The 23,471-nt window shown below is 46.1% G+C and overlaps 1 protein-coding gene across 1 annotated transcript in view; it reads left to right on the top strand.

Moving 5' to 3' along the window:
• Positions 1 to 754: 754 nt before the first annotated feature.
• LOC146205745 (uncharacterized) overlaps positions 755 to 23,471 on the top strand; it is a 48,319-nt gene continuing 25,602 nt past the window's right edge. The window contains exons 1-4 of the mRNA XM_084590410.1: positions 755 to 945; positions 9,289 to 9,461; positions 13,200 to 13,289; positions 17,683 to 17,772. Coding sequence (XP_084446536.1) covers positions 893 to 945; positions 9,289 to 9,461; positions 13,200 to 13,289; positions 17,683 to 17,772 — 406 coding nt within the window. The 5' untranslated portion in view covers positions 755 to 892. The remainder of the gene's footprint in view (positions 946 to 9,288; positions 9,462 to 13,199; positions 13,290 to 17,682; positions 17,773 to 23,471) is intronic.

The following is a 23,471-nucleotide window of genomic DNA, read 5'->3' as shown; positions in this document are numbered from 1 at the left end:
AGCACTCAAGAACTCTACTGAAGCGCTACTCATTTGGCAGCTGACGAGAGCCCATAAGCACAGCAAAAACCACGCCATGGTGATTCCGAGGCAAGCGAACTGCGCAGAGGCAATCTCTTTCTCTATGGCCTGGGCGCGCCAATCGGGACGCTGGAACCGTCCGGCTGACCGGCAGTCGGCAAAACCAAAGCAAAACGGCAAAACCGAATCAAAACGGCAAAACCATAGCAAAACGATCGTACAAGACCCCTTCCGCTCCACGTCCTCAAGCGGACAGAAAACGGGCGGACCGCACGCCTGCGAGGTATATATGAACCGGTCGCCATCCCAAAGCAGAGCTTTTGAATCATGCCAGTTGCGAAACTCCGCTTCAAAATGTGATCGGATTTTGTATGCATTTTTTTTTTTTTTGTGCTTACATAAAGTTCATACACAAACTCGGTGCTTATGAATTGTCGACGCGCTATCTGAAAACGGTCGATACAAGCTTTTTTGCAAATGCCGTCATTGCATTTTGGAAATCGCATTTATTTTTTTATTCTTTTCCATCCTAATTAACTATAGGGCAGTTACCTTCAAGAAGCTTTTCTACTGCAAGTCTTCAACTAATTTTATTTTCCATGGTGGTTGTGCAGTTATCAACAACAAGCAACAAGTTTGAAATTTAAACCCAGTTTCCTCTAACGGCCACGGGCGCCGCCACCATTCGTATACACTCGAATTTTGACCAATCAAAACCGCCGTTCTCTGTCCCAACGGGCACGGTGAATAAAACGCGCGCGTAGTTCGTGTTTGGTGGCTGTTCGTGGTCGCAGCAACTTGACATCCTCCACGCGCTCGTTTTGTAAAGAAAGGTTTCCATAGAGAACAAAGTGAAAAGTATTAATTAACGATGTCGAAGCGCCCAGCAGAAGCAGGGGATTCTGCGGAGGAAAGCCCCAGGAAGTATGGATGTGTTTTAGAGTTGCGTTTTGTTGTGTTGTGTTCTCCAAACCTTTGTTCGGTGTTTGTTTTACCCTAGAGGATTGAGTAATGGTAGCTGTTGCGGGTTAATGTTTTTGGCTCTTTTGAAAGTGTGGTAGCCGTCAGTTTTACAGCATCATGCTGCTCACTTGTCTGGCCCACGATTTCACCATGGTACTTACCTGGTTTGGCCACGCGTGATGAAAAACCATGACCGTCTGCGACGAGATTGAGGGGCAGAAGACGCTAACGCCGAGTTTCCGACTAAAGGTTGCTCTGGTTTCTCATCACAAGCGGTCAAACCAGGTAAGCACCACTGTAATACTTACTACACAACAAAGGGGTCAACAACGCGCAAGCTTTCTGCACGGTTTCACCGGTGTCTGAAGTCGTACTAGATAACTGAAGTAATACTCGAAGATTGAAGAGTTGAAATATGTTTATGAACCAATCAAATGTTCTTCGTCTTCTAATGCGCGTCTGCGTGTGCGTTCGCCAGCACGCCCCGACGATGTTTCTCTTCTGCTTCCCCCTTGAGGCCAATCTCTTTCTCTATGTTGAGGCTAGCAGCGTCTCTCCATAGAACACGTGATCGCGGTCCCTCCGTCTGTCACCAGTCGGCACTAGTCCGTAGCGGGCGCGTCAAAGGAACACAAACTCGGGCTCACATGCCCTTCACTCATGTTGATCCATCTTCTGATCACAAAATCCTTGAGGTGTGCTGGGATGTGGCGTGTCCGTATGGAATGCGGTCGTACTGTTTGGAACTGCATGTCTTGTGTTCTTCACCCAGGTCGGAAGCTGTCCCATCACTGTTTGGCTGTTGGGAGACTCTTGATTGCAACTATGCTGGTGATGTTCAGTCAGCTGTGCTCTTTCACTGTCGTCGTTGGCGTTGGCTGCAAACTGACGTCCCATGAAAGAGTCAGTTCAGGGAAGCTCACCTCTCATGGGGTAGTCTACTCAGTTGCTCCGTGCTGACTCTTTCTACTACTTTGGGCAACGTCCAATGCGCACATTTGATCTTCATAGTGTTCTCACTCAAGATTTCTGAAATTTCATAAGGGCTGTCAAACAGGGAGTTGAGAGCTGTGCTTGGGAACCGAGCGTGCAGTAGGCAATCTTTCCGATTTGGAAGTTAGGTGCCTTGCGATTTCCGTCATAACGTTCCTTAGCTGCCTTCTGGCTCGCTTCGAGGTTCTCTTTTGCTTGGCCTCTGATCTTGGCTAATTCGTGGAGTCTCGTGGCTTCTTTGACATCTGAAAGGTGGAGTTGTCCAGGAAGCTGGAGAGTGTAGCCATGCATGAGTTCGAGCGGTGGGTATTGCGTCGACTTGTGCTTCAAGACGTTTACAGCAAGTACAGCTTCTAGAAGCTCCTTGTACCAGTCAATGCGTGTCTCTAGAATCTTTCGAAGTATGTTATTTAACACTCCGACTACTCGCTCCACCAAACCATTGGCTTGAGGCCAGTATGGCAGCGTTATGATGTGAGCGATTCCGAGACAGTGATGCATGGTAGCTGTCTTTTTGTTGATAAACCCTCTTGCCTGATCTGTCACAATCGTCTTTGGGATTCTGAATCTCGGTATCCATCTGTTTAGCATGTAGTCTAAATAGTAGACTGCAGCTGTTGAAGGCACAAGGACTGCGTCGATGCAGCACGTGGCATGGCCTATGCACACGAGTCCGTGCTGGTAACCTTCAAATTCTTCCAATGGACCAAAGTGATAGAGTGATATGACTGTGTTTGGATGGGTTGGGATACCTCTAGGTTGCAAACACCCCTCTGTGATGGTAGTCCTTCGGTTCACCCTCTTGCAAGTGTCGCTGACCTGGCATAGTTTTTCACTTCCCATTGCATCTTTAGCCACCAATATTGTCTGAGTTTTGCTCAGAATGTGCTGTGCATCCATGTGTCCCGTGGAATCATGACACATTTGAAGTGCAAAGTCCCTCAAGACTAGGTACTACAACTTTGGCACCCTTTCCATCTACAGTATCCCGCACAAGAATATCACTCCTCACTGCAAATTCTTAGTATTCCTTTTCAGACTTGGCGTAGTTGTTGACAGACTGGGTCCGATGTTTGTAGCTCACGTAGGCTGCTGCTACCTGTCACTACTGCCATGCAGATGCTTGTGCCACTTGCCGTCCGGGGAAGTTGGACAGACTCAGACTCTCCGATGGGATCGTCTAGCCGGGAAAGTGAATCGGCTTTGTTTAGTTTGCCTGGACTCTACTAGGTCCATCGTGCAAATCGGCAATTTGTCGCTGCTTTTTGTGCCAGATATGTGGCGCTCAGATTGTCTGTCAGTACCATGAACCGTGGTCCTCCTTTCAGGTAAATGGCAAATTTCTCCGTGACAGCCCAGTGCAAAGCCATACATTCTGGTAGGTTATAGTGGAGTTGGCTCTCATGTGCGTTCAGAGCATTACTGGCATATTTGATCACGCTCTTGCGAGTCCCGCTCTTGAGTCAAGATAGCTCAGAGTCCATGCTGGCTAGCATCGGTGTGCACTGTGGAGTGACAGTCGTTTCGAAAGTTTGCAAGCACTGGCGGATTGATCAGAGAATGCTTGAGTGTGTCACATATCTCCGGATGTTCTTCAGCCTATGTGAACTCGTTGCCTTTGACCAGTAGCTTCCGTAGTGCTGAAGTCTTTGCAGAAAATCCTTGGACGAATTTTCTGAAATGGTTTGCAAACAGCAGGAACGAGTAAAGGTGTTTGGCATCCTTAGGTGGCGTGAACTTGTTGATGGCCTCTATGCTTTTAGAGTCTGGGATGCAGCCTTCTTTCGTGAGGACATAGCTTAGAACGGAAATCTGGTTGTGCACAATCTGGCACTTTTCAATGTCCATTGTCAGGCCGTTGATATTTATGCAGTGTAAAGCTTCTTCTAAAAGTTCGATGGCCTCTGGGGTGGATCCTGCACCTTGTGCAATATTATCTATATATAGGTACTTGTTTGTGGCAGGCCATCGAATCTCTTTTTCGTGATAGTTTGCATTGTTTGTGGGGCTTTACAAAATCCAAATGCTATAAGAAGGTATTCATACTTCCCATCTGGCGTGACGAAGGCTGTTTTATGCCTGTCCTCAGGTTTGACACGGATTGTGAGGAATGCTTACTTGATATCCATGGCTGTGAAGTAACATGAGCTATCTCATGATTTCATCCACAGCATCTTCTATCAGCGGCAGTGGATATGGCAGGTTCACTATTTTGGCATTGAGTTTGTGGTAGTCATGAACAATTCTCCTTGGTGTTGTTGGGTGGTTTGGCTTATCTAGGATGTGTGTCGGTGCAGCATATTTGCTCTGACTTGGTCTGACTATTCCTAGTCAGACCCTGTATGTATTCATTGACCATTTTCCTCATGAACTCGCAATCTTTCTCCAGATGAATGTACTTGAAACAGACGCATGTTCTATTGCATGGCCCCGGCAAGCTGCCGCTACATTTCGGCTTTCACGCCGAGGGTGTCGTTTGAACTCCGGGCTCATGTCCCGCAGTCTTCGCAGATGGATTCGTGCGTTTCATGAAAAGTGTCGTAGACGCCGCTCATTGTGGTGCCGGGTTCTTCACACTGTGGCTGCGAGACACCTACTGCTCCCTTGGCTCGTTGATCTTGGCTGTGATCGTTGCGGAAGTTCAAGGCGTGCACTAGCATCTGTAGCTGTGACTGGATGTCCTTGATTTCTTTGCGGATGTCTTCATTGGGGCTGTGTTCAGCTTCTGAGGTCGACTGCGCCAAGTTAAAAAGTTGTACTAGATAACGAAATTAATACTCGAAGATTAAGGAGTTGAAATGGTTTTATGAAGAAATCAATATGTTTACATATTCTTTGTCTTCTGGTGCGCATCTGCGTGTGCGTTCGCCAGCTCGCCTCGACGATGTCTCTCTTCGTCGCAACCGCCATGTCCGGGTTTGAGGGGTTTCTGGCTGAGCAGTTGAACGGACTAGAAAGGAGCCACTGGGGCATTGTTGAATATGAAAGCCTTGTTTGCTGCACCCCGGTGAAACATGTAAATACACATCACATTATAAATGCTTTATCGCTCACCATTCATTGTTAATGTTAAAACAATTAATGGCTGTGCTGCTATGTATAATACACAATCGAAGTCAAGACAGAACTCTTCATAATTTCATAAACGTTTATGGGCAGTAACTTATATAACTATAACAATCATCACAAGCTCGCTTCAAGCATCGAATTTACCACTGTTCGATGGTATTTTCTCACATTTTAGGCTATAACAGTATACTTCAAATAGCAGAATTTCGTAACTAAACCTCTTGGCTCCATGCCAGCCACATATCATACGTATGCTTCAAGAATTATTTTAAAAACTGTACTTGTTTACAATTTACCTCCAATACATTTGAAGGCGCTGTTCATGGGTAGCCTGAGTTGGGGATAGCACCATCAAGTGATTGTTTGATCGTGGTATGCTTTATGTTTGTGCTTTGTTGTCTTCACGCAGGGTTGTGTGAAGCAGCTAGTGTGCATAAGCGTAGTGTTACAACTGCTGGGCCTAGTCCCTCAATGTTGGTATTTTAAGGTTCTTGAATTCTTGTATAAAGGCAGTTGTAATGGTAGTATAACATTATACTATGTGTGTAATGCTTTAGCAATGTTAAAAAAAATGACATTAAGCGAACTATGCTAACATTTAACTCAAAGAAATAACTGTTTCGGTGCTCCTTCGGGATGGTGGTTCAGTGGATACCGCGCTCAGCTGCTGAAGTGCTGTAGAATTTGCTGAATGCATCGGTTCTGAAGTTTGAAGTGCACAAAATGGAATGCGTTTGCCTGTATCTGTCAGCGTCCTCATTCCACTGTGTGCACTTCACATTTCAAAATCAGCTTCCAAAGCCAGGGACTCCGGATTAAATAAGCTGCACTGGCCGCTTTTCGATGGAGACATAAAATCAAGGCAGCCGTGTGATGTGTGATGTCATTGCACATGAGAAAACCCCAGGTAGTCAAAATTTGCGGAGCCTCCACGACAGCATCCCTCATAGCCTGGATAGCTTTGGGACGTAAAACCCTGTAACAGGGGTGCAGCAGCTGCACGAATTGCATCATAAGCGTGAAATTTATTTAATTTGCGCCACGCTGCGTCAAAATGCCTCAACTAGCCGCAAAATTTAGCCATACTCAAGGACAACTTTTTACGACTGTGATATGGTCACTCACGGCATTGCAGATGCTGCAGTGTGTGTCACTGGCCTTTTATTTTTCTCATATTTTTCTCTCTGCGTCCACGTGCTTCCTCCACTTGAGTAAGCTGAACAGTCTCAGTTTGAGGATGCTTCACCGCATGGGCCATGACCCATGCGGTGAAGCATCTGCATAACGCAAAGGGGCCGTTTGTAGGCACCACTGCTGCTACGTCGCACTACGAAAAGGGCCATGGAGATACTTGTGATTTTGAAGTGATGCTTCAACACTGTGTTTAAGTGCTGCATGCTTTTAATGGATGTATATCTAGTTATTTATGCTGCTCGTGGAAGTTTCCGGTATATTGTTAGACCAAGGTTGTTTTTAATGCTGTCTCGTCGATAGACTCACTTTCCCGTCCTCAGATAGAGGTGCATCAGTTATGGCTTCTGTGTTTGTGCTAATATAACTTTAGGTGGTACATGTGAAATTTGTTTTAAGCTTCAGTAGGTTGGGAAACGTGCAGAAACCTTAGCTATTGAATTCCATAATGCCGCAGTGGAGCCCAAGACTGCTAAAATTAACATTTACGTATGCTAGAACATCAAAATACTATAACATCTACACAAAATATATAACCTAATAACCCGAGTCATCGGCAGCCTCCCCTTAAGTCAAAATATTTAGTTCAACCCACCGAGTCGCCAGCCTATAGAAATCATGGGCAGAATACGCGCTCACTCATCTGCTTTCTTATCTGCTTTTGGCTTTGCCGTTTCACCTTTTGGTCGCTGTTTCTCTTTTCTTTTTGTCATTTTTTTGTGTTTGGTTTTGAATCAACATTTTATTTTTGGTTTTGTTTTTGTGCAGTGCTCGCTTTTGATGCTCAGGCTGATCGCACTCATGACTTCCAATTGGGCTCTTCTGAAGCTGCCCTCGCAGGACACAAGCTGTGGATTTCACAGACATTGTTTTATGAGTCTTGCGAGCAAGATAAGATCCCGTCATTAAAATTGTCAAACAACACTAGATGCAAAAAAAAGTGCATATTCGCTAGCTTTTTCAATTTTTATTCGGTCCCCGAAGTTTGAAAAATTATCCTCGTGGTTTTACGGCTCGCATTCTTTTTGTGTGTGTGTGTGTACGATACCATGCCTTGCAGTACAAAAGGCTTATTTACAATAGTAGGTACACACAACGTCTGTGATAAGTGGCCATTGCTAGATTTTCTTTGGATCGCATTAATACGGCCCGATGTTCACATCTCATTTTCTGTGCCGAAAGTAAGGTTTGTTCACCATTTAATGGCTCCTAAATTTGAATTCATACTGCGAAGTGCAGTTTTTTTTTTTTTTCCTGTGAGCTGCTCCAAATATGGATTTTGCTGCTCCAAAAATTGCTTGAAATCCTGTTTGAGCTGTTGCACCCCTGCTATAGGGCAAACCTTTGTTTGGTGTTTTATTTGTTTTGCCTCGTTTTAGTAAAATCATCTTTTGCTGCTAGACAAGCGAATATTGTGGCAGGTGTTATTGGCAAGATGCGCAACAAACTGCATGTTAAAAAAATGCACAGAAGTTCCGAGGGGACTGTCAGTGTATGTGTAAGCATTCTTGCTGTGGCTCATCTTTCGCTCATGACTTTCACGAGAAACTTTAGTGACAACTAATTGAGTACTTTGAGTATTAAGTACTAATTACTCATTTGTATTATTGTATCTCCTCTATAAATATTGTACTTGTGTACATGTGAGGATGGTGTTATGAATTTCGCTGCGGTCAGACAGATTAGTTATGGGAATTACCGTAGACTGCTTATATATCAAAATAATAGATTGGTCATGAGCCAAGGCAGTATGCAGTGACTGCTTCACTTTAGATGGACACACCGGCTCTTTGGTGGGTGTAGAAATGAAGTTGTAACGGAGGGCTGTGGGCTAACTTTAACTTGCACTGACATCACGCAGTGCACGGTATTCATTTGCATTTGGCCACTGTTGAAATGCCGCCCTTCAGAAGTACTTCGCATTGTCATTAAAAATGGAAGATGTGCAAAGTTTAGTGGTCGTGTGTACTTGTGAGGATCATGTTATGGATAGACAGATTTACAAAGGGAGTTAAGAATGCTTATACATGAAAGTAATAAATCGGTCATGAGCATAATCAGGACACAGTGACTGCTTCACTTTCGGTGGACGCACCAGCTGTGTGGTGAGTGAAGGAATGAAAAAAGAAAGAAAAGCTGTAGCAGAGGGCCTGGGTTAACTTCTTTAACTTGCACTGATGTCGTGCAGCACATGGTATTCGTTTGCGTTTCACCACTTGCAAAACGCCACCCCTCAGAAGGGCTCCTAGATGTATAGTTCAGTTTAGTAAGAACTGCACAAGGTTGAAACAAACAAGAAATTTTGCTATGATACAAATAATGGGAGATTTGTGCATTCACTTATAGGTGAATGCGGCTTCCAAACCTTAATGAGCCACGTGGGGCCATGCATTTTTCTAAACAGTGTCATGAAAGGACTTTTGTAGTGTCCACTGTCTAAATATAGCGACACACTCAAGTTATCATAGGGCGGTTGCATGTGCTATGCGGCAATAAATTTTTAATAGCAACTGAGAGTGTGTTTTGGATGTGTGACTATGTATAGAGGGCATGCATGTAACATCACTGGCCTAAAAGAGCACCGTATTTTCAAAAGATGGCATGCCTGCTGGCATTGCCACAGCAACCACTGGAAAATTTCTCTGTGATCTTGACTTTGCTTTTTTCTATGAATTCATAAAGTCCTGTGGTACTTTCTGGCACTAATTTGAGTGTAGTTAGGCAGAGTTTCAAGTAGGCAGCTTTTCTTCTCTTTCTTAATCTTACTACAGCAAGTACTGAAAACATTAGCATGCAAAGTCTGCAGAAACCTTTAGGTCAATTACCCAGTCCCGACACTAGTTGATCAAGCCCTCTTGACGACAGAGGACAACTTAATAATAGGTGGTGTGACATTACATAGCAAAGCATGCAAGATACAGTAAGAAACCTGGAGTTTTTACCTTTCAATTCTTGGGTGTCATTGTATCCTGCTTATTGATGTGTTACATAATACTAAATGTCTTGTTTCTTTTCCTTACTCCCCTTCCCCACTTTGTTTTCTTCATGAAGGAAAAAGCAAGAGATTGAAGTAATAGTAATCGATTCTGATTCTGACACAGTCAGTGAATCTGATTCTGACGCAGTCAGTGAGTCTGAATCTGACGCAGTCAGTGACGATGATGTTATATGCATCGAGCCCGACAGTGATGACGGCGCCCGTACATCAACTGGGGAAAGGCCAAGTAAGTTTCACGAAGTATGATAGTAAGCCAGAGTGCATGCAAATGTACAGGTGCTGTCAAAAGTAAATGAAAGGGGAACTTGTGATTTGCATCTAAGCCGTGTCTGGTAACTCTACAACTATTTAAGCAAAAAAAGGCGCCACGAAATTGTTAAAATAACCAGCTTACCATCGAGGGGCTAGAAGCAGCCAAAACTATAAAACATCACCAGCAGAAATATCCCGCAGACATTTATGCTTGTTTGACAAAGGGTAACAGCGGCTGTGAGTTACAAGTCCGTGAATGTTGCTACTGACACAAAAAATAAATGCAAAGCAAGAAGGCATTCATGAGTGGAGTTGAAATTAGTTGAATAGCAAACAGAGCAGCTTATTTGTCCTTTCCAGAGCAGAACCACTTTTGTTTTCGTTATATTTTTTGTCTTGGCTTGGCTATGTGTCGCTTTCTAGGCATGACGTGTTTATGTCAGCGACAGCTTTTTCTTTGCATTTATCAAACAGATTTGTCACTCATACTGTAATGCAATGCAATAGACAATTTTCGCTATATTCTTCAGACCAGTGGGCACAACAGCTATGTTAATTCGTGATAGGAAGCTCCACTAATTGGAGAACCCAACGTGCACTCCCAATATGCTCGTGCAGATGCTTGCATGTGCAGTCGCACTTGTGCTCTTCGTTGCAAGCCCGGAGAGCTTCTCTACGTTGCATTCCCTCTGCAGGGGCTTCTTTCAGTCATTTCATAGCTGACTGGCGTGCTCTTTGTTTGCTGAAGTTATAATTGATGATGACCAATGACAGCACAGATGTGTCTTTCCTTAGTTTTCACTGTAGCTGCTATTGAACCTGGCACTGGTTGGTGCCGCATCTAATGTTAAAATGTCTGTTAGAAGCAAGACTGAGTACCAAGCATTAAGGCTAATTTGTCCTTTATAGACGTCCAATGTCTGTTAAAAAAGAGGCCCAATTAATGAAAGTCATATGGCCACCAATCATTTGGGTGAATGGTTTCTCTTATACCCGATTGTCTGTTACATCCATGTCTCTTATAACGGGGTTCAGTTGTATTGCCTTGCATTGAGATGACATTCCTGTTATAATTTTGGATTCGGGTCTTCCCACTCATCAAAGCGAAAATGTTGTAACCCGACAAGGTTTTCGTGAAAGCAAAGACAACCACAAGCTTCATTTCTTTAGCCAGGGAGAATTTTAATGGCAGAGACGACAGCTCTACATCGATTGGGGAAAAGCCAAGCAATACCCCTCTCAGACAAGGAAGCTTAGCGTCACTTTCAACGAGTGTCACTCGCCTTTAGTGTCATTCGCATGATATTACATAATAAATCTTAATGATATTCATTGCTGAACACACTCAGCTCAAAGTGAGTTTGGCGAACTCACTACACTTTGTCTGGCATGCGAGTGTGCAGCCTCGACAGCAGGGCATCCATATATTATTTATATATTCTTAAGAATTAACAATGTTTTGAAATTTTTATCCTAACTTCATGAGCATTTATTTTAATAGGTACGAGATATAAGCTGCCACCAACTAAATATAATGCGTACACTTGATTAACTACCCTCACTCTCGGTGCATGCACTAAGGCGCAGGCGTTCATCTGCTGCTGCTCTTCAGTGGTATGGGGTATCTGAGGCGACATCAAAGAAATTGGAGTTATTTGTAACTCAATCTCTAGAAGGTCTTCACCTGACAGGGAAACATTTTGCTCAAGCGCCGGCTGGAGGCAGCACCACTTTTCCTCCTGCAAGCCGCCAGCGCCAAGCAGCGCCTTTACGGCGCATCCAGCCCTGCTGTTACCGCCGTCAAAGAAGTGTTGAGAACTTGTTTATCTCATAAATAATAAGTTCGGGAGTAAATCAATGTTAGAAATGAATTTTTCTTGGGGATCGTTAACCCATACCGAGTCGCTAGTAGGAGTAATAGCTACAATAAAACCAAATTTTTGCTCACAACTTTATAGCCGCCGCCGTCGTGGCGCAGCTCACACGGTAAGTCGTCCTCGAATTAAATTGCACCTTTCTCATATCATCAATAGACAGTAAGTTTGACAATAAGGCAGTGCCACAAGTAAGCCATATATCCTATCAAGCTGGCTAATATGAAAGCGCCACACGCTAATGCTTCCATGTGAAACAAACTATAGTCATAATGATGACCAGGGAAGAGCGCACGGCCAAGCAGTACTTGAACCGTGTGCTCTGCCAGCAAGGGGTGCTTGTGGGCGGTACTATAGCAGAAAGATAGTAGCATCCGGTGCTGTGAACACTGCAAACTTGTCGCCTACTTTCGTGATAAGGCAGGGACCAGACCTTTTTTGACATTGTGATGTATGCCAAGCACAATTCTGTGAAGACGTGACGATGCTGTCGTGCGTGGGAGCTGCGCCGCAGGACAGTTTAGGCTGCATAGAAGTGCCGTCGTACAGGCACTGGGAGACTGCCCATTATTATGTGTTGCTCTTGAACCGTGACTTCATGTGAAATGACCCCGCCGGGGTGGCGCAGTGGTTACGGCGCTCGACTACTGTTCCCAAGGACGCGGGATCGAATCCCAGCCTCGGCAGCCGCTTTTCGGTGGAGGCGAAAAGCAAGGCGCCCGTGTGCTGTGCGATGTCAGTGCACGTTAAAGAACCCCAGGTGGTCGAAATTTCCGGAGTCCTCCACTACGGCGTCTCTCATAGCCTGAGTCGCTTTCTGACGTTAAACCCCACAAAACCAAAACCAATCATGTGAAAAATGCACGCTGCTCTGAATCGGACAGCTCTTGCACTTTTCTCACTTGAACACCGATGACCTCGCTTCGTACGTAGGCGCTACCGGCATTTTCTTGGTTAAAGATGCAAGCTAGAGTTGCAAAGCTAGGTCTGCAATAACTGTGGTTAGCAGCGTAACTATATAGCATAAACGAGGTCGGGTTTGCATGTAAACAGCAGTCATCATGCAAGCTAGCGAAAAGCGCGGTCAAGCTAGCATCCCTGTGCAGCATCGTGATGCTTCTTTAGTCAAAACCATGTATTCAGGTGCACAAATAAACTCTGAATATTAGCTTGGAGTAATTGTACTTGCAATAAAATTGAATTTGAAGGTATTTTTGCGAAAACAAATAAATTTCTTCATTGGGCGCCAACATCCGTATCGGCATTGCCATCATTTCAAAATGATACTTTATTTTGCTGTGTGACAGCGAGCACCGAAAGTGCCCTTCTTCTAATGGAAGTGCACTTCGTGAAAGTGCCACCCTAATTTGTATAAAAGTTGTACAAAGATAAATATGACAGTAAGTCAGAGTTTTGCAAATGTATAGTCTTTGCCAAAAGTATACGGCCCAAGAGGTTCGCTTCTAAGCACTCTAATGCAGCTGCCGGCTACAATACTAGAATATGAATGTAAGCTAGAGCAGAATGGAGACGAAATTTGTCATTTACAAGATTTAGAGTGCTAAAGTTGCTTTTCGAGCCTGGTTACTGGCCTTAAAACAAAAATCCTTTGGCCGTATACTTTTGACAAAGACTGTACATGTGCCAAGAGAATTTTGTTTTCTTTCAATTCAAAGCTTAATTTATTTATATTTGTTTGTGTGCTGCGTGATTTGTACAATGACAATTAGTCTGCCTAAATCTATTCAAGATTGCGTAAAATGAGGCTGATTAAGTTAGAATTTTTTGTAATATCACTTTGCATTTAGGTGATATTCCTTTTATCACTTTGGGTTCAGGGGTTCCCACTCCTCATGGTGCCACAGCTGGAGTAGAGGGAGAGGATTCTGAGGGCGACCAAATTCCTTCGTCGACTGGGGAAAAGCCGGGTAAGGTTCACAAAGATGAGTATGATATTGAACCAGAGTGAATGGAAATCTACTGTATTTGCCAAAAGTAACCAAGCAGCCCAGCCGGTCGGCGGAGCAGGCATAGGGCTAAACGATGGTTGCCGTAAGCTGCTGGTGCTCCCTGGCTGTGAGTGTAAACTTGTTGACGTAAGGCTGCTCCCTAACTATCTTTCTCGGAATAATAAAGTGTAAGCAGGTAGCTTGGGTGGCGTCCATTTTCGTGCATTTAGAGCACTGTCATGGAGGGCGCTGTGGACAGCAAAACGTGCTTAAAGTGGCGGTTCCACGGTCGCCATCCTGAAAGTAGTTCAGATTTTGCCACCAGGCTACGCCACTAATCCATGACTGAGGAATTGAGCACCCAGCCCTCTTGACCTACGCTGCCTGAAGGGCTTTCTTTTCTTGCTTCGCTGACTTTCAAAAATGTTTGTGGCTCCACACAGGCGTCCAGGCAGAGAAGGGGAGGGCTTTTGTCCCCGTCCTACCTAGCATCAGCTGCCTCATCAACTCTTCGCTTCACCCCACCGCACGTCTACTTCGAACAATACATGCTCCGACTATGGGACAAACGCCTTCACTCTGCCGCCTAGTTTCTGCTGTAGAGCTACGAACCCCATTGCTCCTCCCCGCCGCACGTGAGGGGGTTGGACTGAACTGCAGTAGGCTAGCTTGACTAAACCCAAATAAAACAGGGTGTCAACACGATTGCGCAGTGCAGTTTTAGTACCAGTGAAAAGGAAAAGCGAATGGCATATATTTCTGCAGGCTTCTTCAATAAACTGAGGTTCATTGACGAACCTTGTTTACACTCTTCGACTAGAATGCAAACGGCAGCTCTTGCGGTCAATGTAAATTTGCTATATCAGACAGCATTACAAATATGATAATATAGCTATAATTATCGGAACTTCAGTCAACAGTTCTTGTTTATTTTTAGTTTGTGCTTGTCCAATCTTGGAAACTAGAGTTGGTAAATTACAATGTGCAGATAAGTGAATGATTACCAGTTTCGTTTTTCTTTTGAGATGGATCGATATTGCGAAAGAGGCATGAAATACACCAAGAGACTATCTACCGCGCAGGAGTCTGGCAAGCATTCATGTTCACTTCGGCACTGAAGAGGCGATTCACACTAAACTATGTGCGAAATGGGCGAAGGGAGAGGGGTGTTGTAAAGGAACGTTGCCAGAAGACTGGACCGATTAGGGTTAGTTTTGTAAGCGCTTATGGCGTCCACTTGCCCTCTCCCAGTTATATGCTCCACAGAGTCCTCATTTTATTTATTCGTGCGTGCGTGCGTGTGTGTGTGCGAGAGAGAGGAACACTGTTTTCAAGCAATTAGAGTAAAATTTTAAAACCTAATCAATCTCCTAGCAACATTTTTTCTCCTGCAGCATTTCACTCGACACTGAAACCTGATGTGAAAAGAAGCACGCTATGGAAGAAGCTATCTTGTTCAGCTGCAGCTTCCTGTGATTATACATGCGCTTTCTGAACCAATATGTTGGGTGGACAGCTGTTCATTATCAGCTTCGAGCCAGACTTTATTGTTCTCATTTCACAGAGCACACAAACGTATGCAACATGTACATTTTAGTGTCGAGCCCGTCTTCGGCTTCATGCGTTGGTAGTAAATAATTTGGAGATGTTGCATTTACCTGTGCATTGACACATTTGCAGCATAATAATCACTTACTGTCAGATTTGGCATGTGCTATTATTTATGAATGTTTCCATACTATTGAAGTACAGCGATATTGCTTCATGTGGGCAAACGGAAACGCGTTTTTTGCATGCATCGAAAATCACACAGGCTTCTATGTCAGTTTTGCTAACATGATCGGACACCCTTCACTACACAGGAAGTCGAGTTGCTTCAAAGCAAGGTTCAAATATAAACGTAACAAAATGGGAGCTGAAACGGCGGGTGAGTGGATGCCTGGGTGACACGATATCTGCCTTGCTCGAGATATGGGCCCCATTCTTTTGGAAACGCTCTGCCTGCCGACGGGTTTTTAGAGCGTTAGCTTCATCACTTACTTCTGCGAGTTGCGCACTTTTCCGAGGATCATAAACAGTGCCATTACCATAGCAACATCGCCATATTCATTGTGCCCGGGCAAGCTAGCTAGCCCGAACGCTCCACGTCTCCGGCCTCCGCGGCAAAGCGAGCTAGCGGGCGATGCTAGGCATGTAGCATTAGTGCAAAAATGAACGCCGGACCAGTTTCCCGGCCAAATGCATCAACGGTTTACCATAAGCGCCGCAATATTTCGCTCCATCCGCAGTATTGCGCCCTTCACGAACCGGAATTAGCTAGGAGTAGGACGGGACGTCATGCACGTATAAAATAAATAAGAAAATAAGCGCAAATAAAGACATCAAATGGGAAGCCAATTCAGTGTTTTCTCTAATAAAGTTAAATATAAGGTCACTGATCAAGTCAAAGTATTTCAAGAAGATATAAACAAATGCTTTTTGTCTGGTTTCCGCATTGGGAACAAGAAAGTCGTAGGGCTTCCAAAACGTCAGTAAGTTTTCTTGAAACCTCGACTTGGTCAGTGACCCTATATTTTTCTTTATGCCAGCTCCTAATCAGACTATACTTCGTCGAACTCTTGATTACAGTGGTTTCTCTCATTTGAGCTAAAGGTTTCTCTCGTTGAGCTAAACTTTTCTTCCCGCAAGCCACCAGCGCCAAGCAGCACCTTTATGGCGCATCCAGCCCTTCTGTCAGCGCCGTCAAAAAAAAGTGTTGAGAATTTGTTTTTCTCATAAATAATAAGCCCTGGAGCAAATCAATGTCAGAAATGAATCTTTCTTGGGGATCGTTGACCCATACCGAGTTGCTAGTAGGAGTAGTAGCTGCAATAAAACCAAATTTTTGCTGAGAACTTTATAGCCGCCGCCGTCGTGGCGCAGCTCACACGGTAAGTCGTCCGCGAATTGAATTGCACCTTTCTCTTATCATCAATAGACAGTAAGGTTGACAATAAGGCAGTGCCAGAAGTAAGCCATATATCCTATTAAGCTGGCTAATGTGAAAGCGCCACACGCTGATGCTTCCATGTGAAACAAAGTATAGTCCTAGTGACGACCACGGAAACGCGCACGGCCTAGCAGTACTTGCACCGTGTGCTCTGCCAGCCAGGGGCGCTCACGGGCGGTACTACAGCAGAAAGATAGTAGCATCCGGTGCTGTGAACGCTGCAAACTTGACGCCTACTTTCGTCATGTGGCTGAGACCAGACCTTTTTCGACATTGTGATGTATGCCAAGCAAACTTCGGTGAAGACGTGACGATGCTATCGTGCGTGGGAGCTGCGCCGCTGGACAGTTTAGGCTGCATAGGAGTGCCGTTGTACAGGCACCGAGAGACTGCCTATTATTATGTGTTGCTCTTAAAACGTGATTTCGTGTGAAAAATGCACGCTGCTCTGAATTGGACAGCTCTAGCACTTTTCTCACTCGAACACCGATGACCTCGCTTCGTACGTAGGCGCTGCCGGCATTTTCTTGGTTAAAGATGCAAGCTGGAGTTGCAAAGCTAGGTGTGCGATAAATGTGGTTAGCAGCGTAACTATATAGCATAAACGAGGTCGGTTTTGCAAGTAAACAGTAGTGACCATGCAAGTTAGCGAAAAGCGCGGCCAAGCTTGCATCTCTGTGCGGCATCGTGATGCTTCTTTAATCAAAACAATGTATTCAGATGCACAAATAAACTCTGAATATTAGCTTGGAGTAATTGTGCTTGCAATAAAATTTAATTTGAAGGTATTTTTGCGAAAACAAATAAATTTCCACATTGGGCGCCAACATTCGTATCGGCATTTCCGTCATTTCAAAATGACACTTTATTTTGCTCTGTGACAGCGAGCACCAAAAGTGCCCTTCTTCTAATGGAAGTGCACTTCGTGAAAGTGCCACTTAATTTGTACAAAAGTTTCATACAGATAAATATGACAGTAAGCCAGAGTTTTGCAAATGTACAGTCTTTGTCAGAAGTATACGACCCAAGAGGTTCGCTTCTAAGCACTGTAATGCGGCTGCTGGCAGCAGTACTAGAATATGAATGTAAGCTAGGGAAGAATGGGGACGAAATTTGTCATGTACAAGATTTTGAGCGCTAAAGTTGCTTTACGAGCCTAGTTACTGGCTTTAGAACAAAAATTCTTGGGCCGTATACTTTTGACAAAGACTGTACATGTGCCAAAAGAATTTTGTGTTCTTTCAATTCAAAGCTTAATTTATTTATATTTGTTTGTGTGCTGCGTGATTTGTACACTAACAATTAGTCTGCCTAAATCTATTCAAGATTGCATAAATGCGGCTGATTAAGTTTGAATTTTTTGTAATATCACTTTGGATTCAGGGGTTCCCACTCCTCACGATGCCACTGTTGTAGTCGAGCCAAAAGATTCTGAGGGCGACCAAATCCGTACCTCGAATGGGGAAAAGCCGGGTAAGTTTCTCAAAGATGAGTATTATATTGAACCAGAGTGCATGGAAATCTACTGTGTTTGCCAAAAGTAACCGAGCAGCTCAGCCGGTTGGCCGGTCGGCGAAGCAGGCGTAGGGCTAAACGATGGTTGCCGTAAGCTGCTGGTGCTCCCTGGCTGTGAGTGTAAACTTGTTGATATAATGCTGCTCGCTAGCTATCTTTCTTGGAATGATAAAGTGTAAGCAGGTAGCTTGGGTGGCGTCCATTTTCGTGCATTTAGAGCACTGTCATGGAGGGCGCTGTGCACAGCAAAACGTGCATAAAGGGGCGGTTCCACAGTCGCCATCCTGAAAGTAGTTCAGATTCTGTTACCAGGCTACGCTACTAATCCATGACTGAGGAATTGAGCACCCAGCCCTCTTGACCTATGCTGCCTGAAGGGCTTTCTTTTCTTGCTTCACGGACTTTCAAAGATCTTTGTGGCTCCACAGCGGCGTCCAGGCAGAGAAGGGGAGGGCTTTTGTCCCCGTCCTGCGCAGCATTGGCTGCCTCATCAACTCTTCTCTTCATCCCACCGCACGTCTACTTCGAACAATACATGCTCCGACTACGGGACAAAAGCCTTCACTCTGCTGCCTAGTTTCCGCTGTAGAGCCACGAATCCCATTCCTCCTCCCCACCGCGCGAGGTGGTTGGACTGGACTGCATTAGGTTGGCTTTACTAAACACAAATAAAACAGGGTGTCAACATGATTGCGCAGTGCAGTTTTAGTACCAGTGAAAAGGAAAATCATATGGCATATATTTCTGCTGGCTTCGTCAATGAACTAAGGTTCATTGACGGACCTTGTTTACACTCTTCGACTGGAGTGCAAACGGCAGCTCTTGCGGTCAATATATATTTACTATATCTAACGGTATTACAAATATAATACAGTCGAACCCGGATATATCGAACCCGGATGTATCGAATTTTGGTTATATCGCACTCACAGGATATCTCCTTGAAAACCCCATGTAAAAGTATAGAAAAGCCGCGTCATATATCGACCTCAATTTCACCCGTCGTTCGATATATGGAACTCCGCACCACGAACTGGAAAGTGTGCCTTCCCCAAAGACGATCGCATCACCCTCGGCCGTTGGCCACGTGACGTTTTCAAGCTACACGCGGAAGTAATGAGAGGGGATAGTTCGACTAGGGCAGCGCCGCGCCCATTTCTTGAAGGCGCGCGCATTTGCGGTTATCGTTTCCAGCACGTGACGTTTGCAAGCCAGGTGCGTGACTGAACCAGAGAGAACCGGTGGGAACGAGAGGGGAAAACCGCGACAGAGCGAAGAGTAAGGGTGTGCTCATTCTTTTGCCGGGCTACCTCTCTCCTTCCTCTTTCTCGACCTTCGTTCGCAGTAGCACGCGCTACGCATGCACCAAGCCAGCTCAGCCCGTTTTCCGACAGAACGTCGGACACTTTCTCCAGCGTGTGTTGCAAACCCTCCGCGGGGCTGCTGATGTGTCTATGGAGCCTGCGGAACTTAAGCGGCAGATCTATATATATATATATATATATATATATATATATATATATATGTGTGTGTGTGTGTGTGTGTGTGTGTGTGTGTGTGTGTGTGTGTGAAGGAAAGAAGCCAACAGTCGGCGAGGCCAAGGAAAGCGTTGGGGATGGTAATATATGTCTTTTATTTTATTTTTTTTAATGTTTACTTGGATAATCACAGAAATTAGTAATTTAATCTATTTAAGGGGAAAGATAATTAGACACAAAGTAGAAGAAAAAACAACGTGCCGATGGTGGGATCCGAACCCACGACCTCCGAATAACGCGTCCGGTGCTCTTCCAACTGAGCTACATCGGCCGCTGTCCCCCCTGCTACTTTCTTGGGTATTTATGTTGTCTGTATACGAACCTTGAGAGTGTTCACCATCGGCACGTTGTTTTTTCTTCTACTTTGTGTCTAATTATCTTTCCCCTTAAATAGATTACATTACTAATTTCTGTGATTATCCAAGTAAACATTAAAAAAAAAAAAGACATATATTATCATCCCCAACGCTTTCCTTGGCCTCGCCGACTGTTGGCTTCTTTCCTTCATGTATTATAACGAGCACCCTCATTTCCCCTTGATTGATCCGCTATATATATATATATATTGTACTGTGATAGTCAGCACTTCAGCCATCGACATGCACCTGTGCGTTGTGCGACGAAGACAAAGAAGAAGTGCGCTGGGCTCGCCGTTGCAAGGTCCTGTCCTCACAGCTCTCCATCTGAGCGTCAATAAACGCCCTATTACAATTGGCGGAGCTGCCGGAAACGATCCCACCCAAACTGGAACTGCGAAGCCGTACACTACCCTCTACGACCGCCATGCAAGACGAGTCCACTTCGACGCTGCCGGCCGTTCCACCCACGATCATGTGTGCTGGCGTCGTGCGCCAGCGTGACCCTTGCCTGTTCAGCGGCACGGCCGATCAAGATGTCGACGACTGGCTGTCATCGTATGAAAGAGTAAGCAGCTACAACAAGTGGGATGACTCATACAAGCTCAGTAACGTCATATTCTATCTGACGGACGTGGCGAACCTCTGGTTTCGCAACCATGAGGCTGACCTGTCATCTTGGTCGACATTTAAAAAGAATTTCGCGGAAGTGTTCGGCCGCCCGGCAGTGCGTAAGCTTCGTGCCGAACAACATTTACACGATCGCGTTCAGCGCGCTGATGAGACCTTTACCAGCTACATAGAAGACGTCGTTGATCTCTGCAAACGAGTCGACCCGGCCATGCCGGAAGCAAACAAAATCCGCTATATCCTCGAGGGCATTTCTGAGGACGCCTTCCAGATGCTGGTAGCGAAAGATCCCACCAGCGTTACTGAACTCGTGAAGCTTTGCCAGAGCTACGACGAGCTCCGCAAGCGGCGCGCTTCTAGGCGCCGCTCCAGTGTGTGCGATGAAGGCGTATCCGCATTAGCCCTGGGTGGTTCGCCAACTTCTGAAGGGAGCCCGCTGAATCAAAAGATCAAAGATTTTATTCGTGAAGAGGTCGCACGTCAGATCTCACTCCTTCCCCATTTTCAAGACTCGGGCCGCCTCGTTCCTGAACTGGCTCCATCTTTGGCCCCTGCTATACGCCGTGTCGTGCAAGAACACGTCGCTGATGTCTTGCCGTCCAACCCCGTGGTGCCGCCTGTGACGGCACCTCTCACGTATGCCCAAGTAACGGCTAGGCCACCACCTTCGCCCACGTCTGGCTCCTATGTGCAGGCCCCTGCCTACCGTTCACCGCCGCATGCTGAGCCTTCGTTTCAAGCCCCACCCTCAAGGTTCCGCCCACATCCTATGAAACCTTGGCGTACTACGGACAACCTTCCGATTTGCTATGCCTGCGGTCGGCTGGGCCATGTTGCGCACCTTTGTCGCCAGCGCCTCCAACCTTCACAGCCTGACATTCGACTTCACCCGTACGATACCGACTCACGCTCGCAAATGATTCCGCCCGGTTCTCAATTTGTCCCACAAGATCGCCAAACCTATACCACTCGTCGATCACATTCTCCTCGGCGCCGATCGCTTTCTCCAATGCTGCGACGTTCTACCAGCACCGTTGAGGGAAACTAACAGTCGCAGTTCCGGGGGCAAGAACTGCGCTTGTTTCGAATTCCTCAAGTCCTCCATGTCGTCCCGCTAATGTTATCAAAGTTTCTGTAGAAGGCGCCACAGTTCTCGCTCTCGTCGATACCGGTACAGCCGTCTCCGTCATCAGTGAAGCGCTCTGCCGTCGAATTCGCAAAGTGACCACTCCGATTTCCGACTTTTCGCTCCGCACCGCCTCATCACAGCACATTCACCCCTCCGCATCTTGCACAGCCCGTGTGCTCATTCAAGACGTCTTGTACCCCATCGAGTTTATTGTTCTGCCGAACTGCTCGCATGATATCGTCCTCGGATACGATTTTCTATCGACTCATCAAGCCGTTATTGACTGTGCTCGTGCGCAAATTGCCTTCGCCCCCCTCTGTGATGCCCCCTTCTATGATACCCCTCCCCGCACTGCAAAACTTCTCGTCGCCCATGACACCGACATTCCTCCGTTCTCTGCTGCCCTCGTACCACTGTCTTGTGAGTGGGTAACTCCTTTGACTGCGATGTTTACACCTTCCGAAGCCACCTCCCGTCATCCCTGCCTCCTTTTTCCGTTCGCAGTTCTCGAAATTCAAGACGGCAAGAGTGCACTTTACGCCTCGAACCCATTTTCTTGCCCAGCAGTCCTGCTCCGTGGCGAATGCATTGGACGTCTTGAAGAGCTTGATCCCAATCATATCACCACTCTTGCTGACTCAACCCCCTCCTTCGACGTTAGTCTGTGCTCTTGCGATGTTGCGACCGCTTCGACGCCCTCCGACGTTTTCCAACATGCTATTGATGCTGATCTTCCACTTGCGCAACGTGATCAACTTGTCGCCCTCTTGCAGAACTTCGCTTCTTCATTCGACTTTCCTCAAACTGACTTGGGCCGCACGTCTGTCGTAGAGCACACCATCGACACCGGTAAAACTGCACCTTTGCGCCAGCGCCCCTATCGCGTGTCGGCTTCGGAGCTCCAAGTAATTGCTGATCATGTGGACGACATGCTCCGTCGTGGTGTCATTCGGCCATCCCACAGTCCCTGGGCGTCTCCAGTTGTGTTGGTACCTAAGAAAGATGGCTCCTTCCGGTTTTGTGTCGACTACCGCCGGCTCAACAAGATCACGCGCAAGGACGTCTATCCTCTGCCACGCATCGATGACGCACTAGACTGCTTGCAGGGCGCCGAGTTTTTCTCCTCGTTGGATTTACGATCTGGCTACTGGCAGGTGCCAATGGCTGACGCTGACCGCTCTAAAACTGCCTTCATCACACCAGATGGATTATATGAATTCAACGTCATGCCCTTTGGGCTTTGCAACGCCCCGGCCACATTTGAACGCCTCATGGACACTGTGCTTCGTGGATTCAAGTTGCGAACCTGTCTTTGCTATCTCGATGATATCGTAGTCTTTTCTACCGATTTTCAATCCCACCTGCTCCGACTGAAGGACGTTCTCACTTGTCTCGCTACCGCCGGCCTCCAACTGAATCTGAAGAAGTGCCGCTTTGCTGCTCGCCGACTAACAATTCTAGGTCATGTCGTTTCTAAGGATGGCATTCTTCCCGATCCCACCAAACTTCGTGCAGTTGCCGAATTCCCACGCCCAAAATCACTGAAGCAGCTACGAAGTTTCATCGGCCTGTGCTCCTACTTTCGCCACTTCATCCTAAATTTCGTCTCTATTATTGCTCCTCTCATCCAGCTCCTCTCCGGCAGCTCCGACCTCTGCGCATGGACACCTGCTTGTGATGACGCCTTCAACACTTTACGCCGTCTTTTAGTTTCGCCTCCCATCCTCCGCCACTTCGACCCGAATGCGCCAACTGAGATTCACACTGACGCTAGCGGTATTGGGATAGGCGCCGTTCTCACCCAACGCAAACCTGGTATCCGAGACTATGTGGTGGCGTACGCAAGCCGCACCTTGACCAAGGCAGAGTCCAATTATTCTGTTACGGAAAGAGAATGCTTGGCCATTATTTGGGCCATCGGCAAATTCCGTCCGTATGTCTATGGCCGACCATTTTATGTGGTCACTGATCATCACGCTCTGTGCTGGCTGGCGTCCCTCAAGG

Source organism: Amblyomma maculatum, chromosome 1 (assembly GCF_055883805.1).
Source record: "Amblyomma maculatum isolate TAMU_Amacu chromosome 1, ASM5588380v1, whole genome shotgun sequence".
NCBI lineage: Eukaryota > Metazoa > Arthropoda > Arachnida > Ixodida > Ixodidae > Amblyomma > Amblyomma maculatum.
The sequence above is the reverse complement of the archived record's forward strand: the minus strand, read 5'-3'. Positions and strand labels throughout refer to the sequence as shown.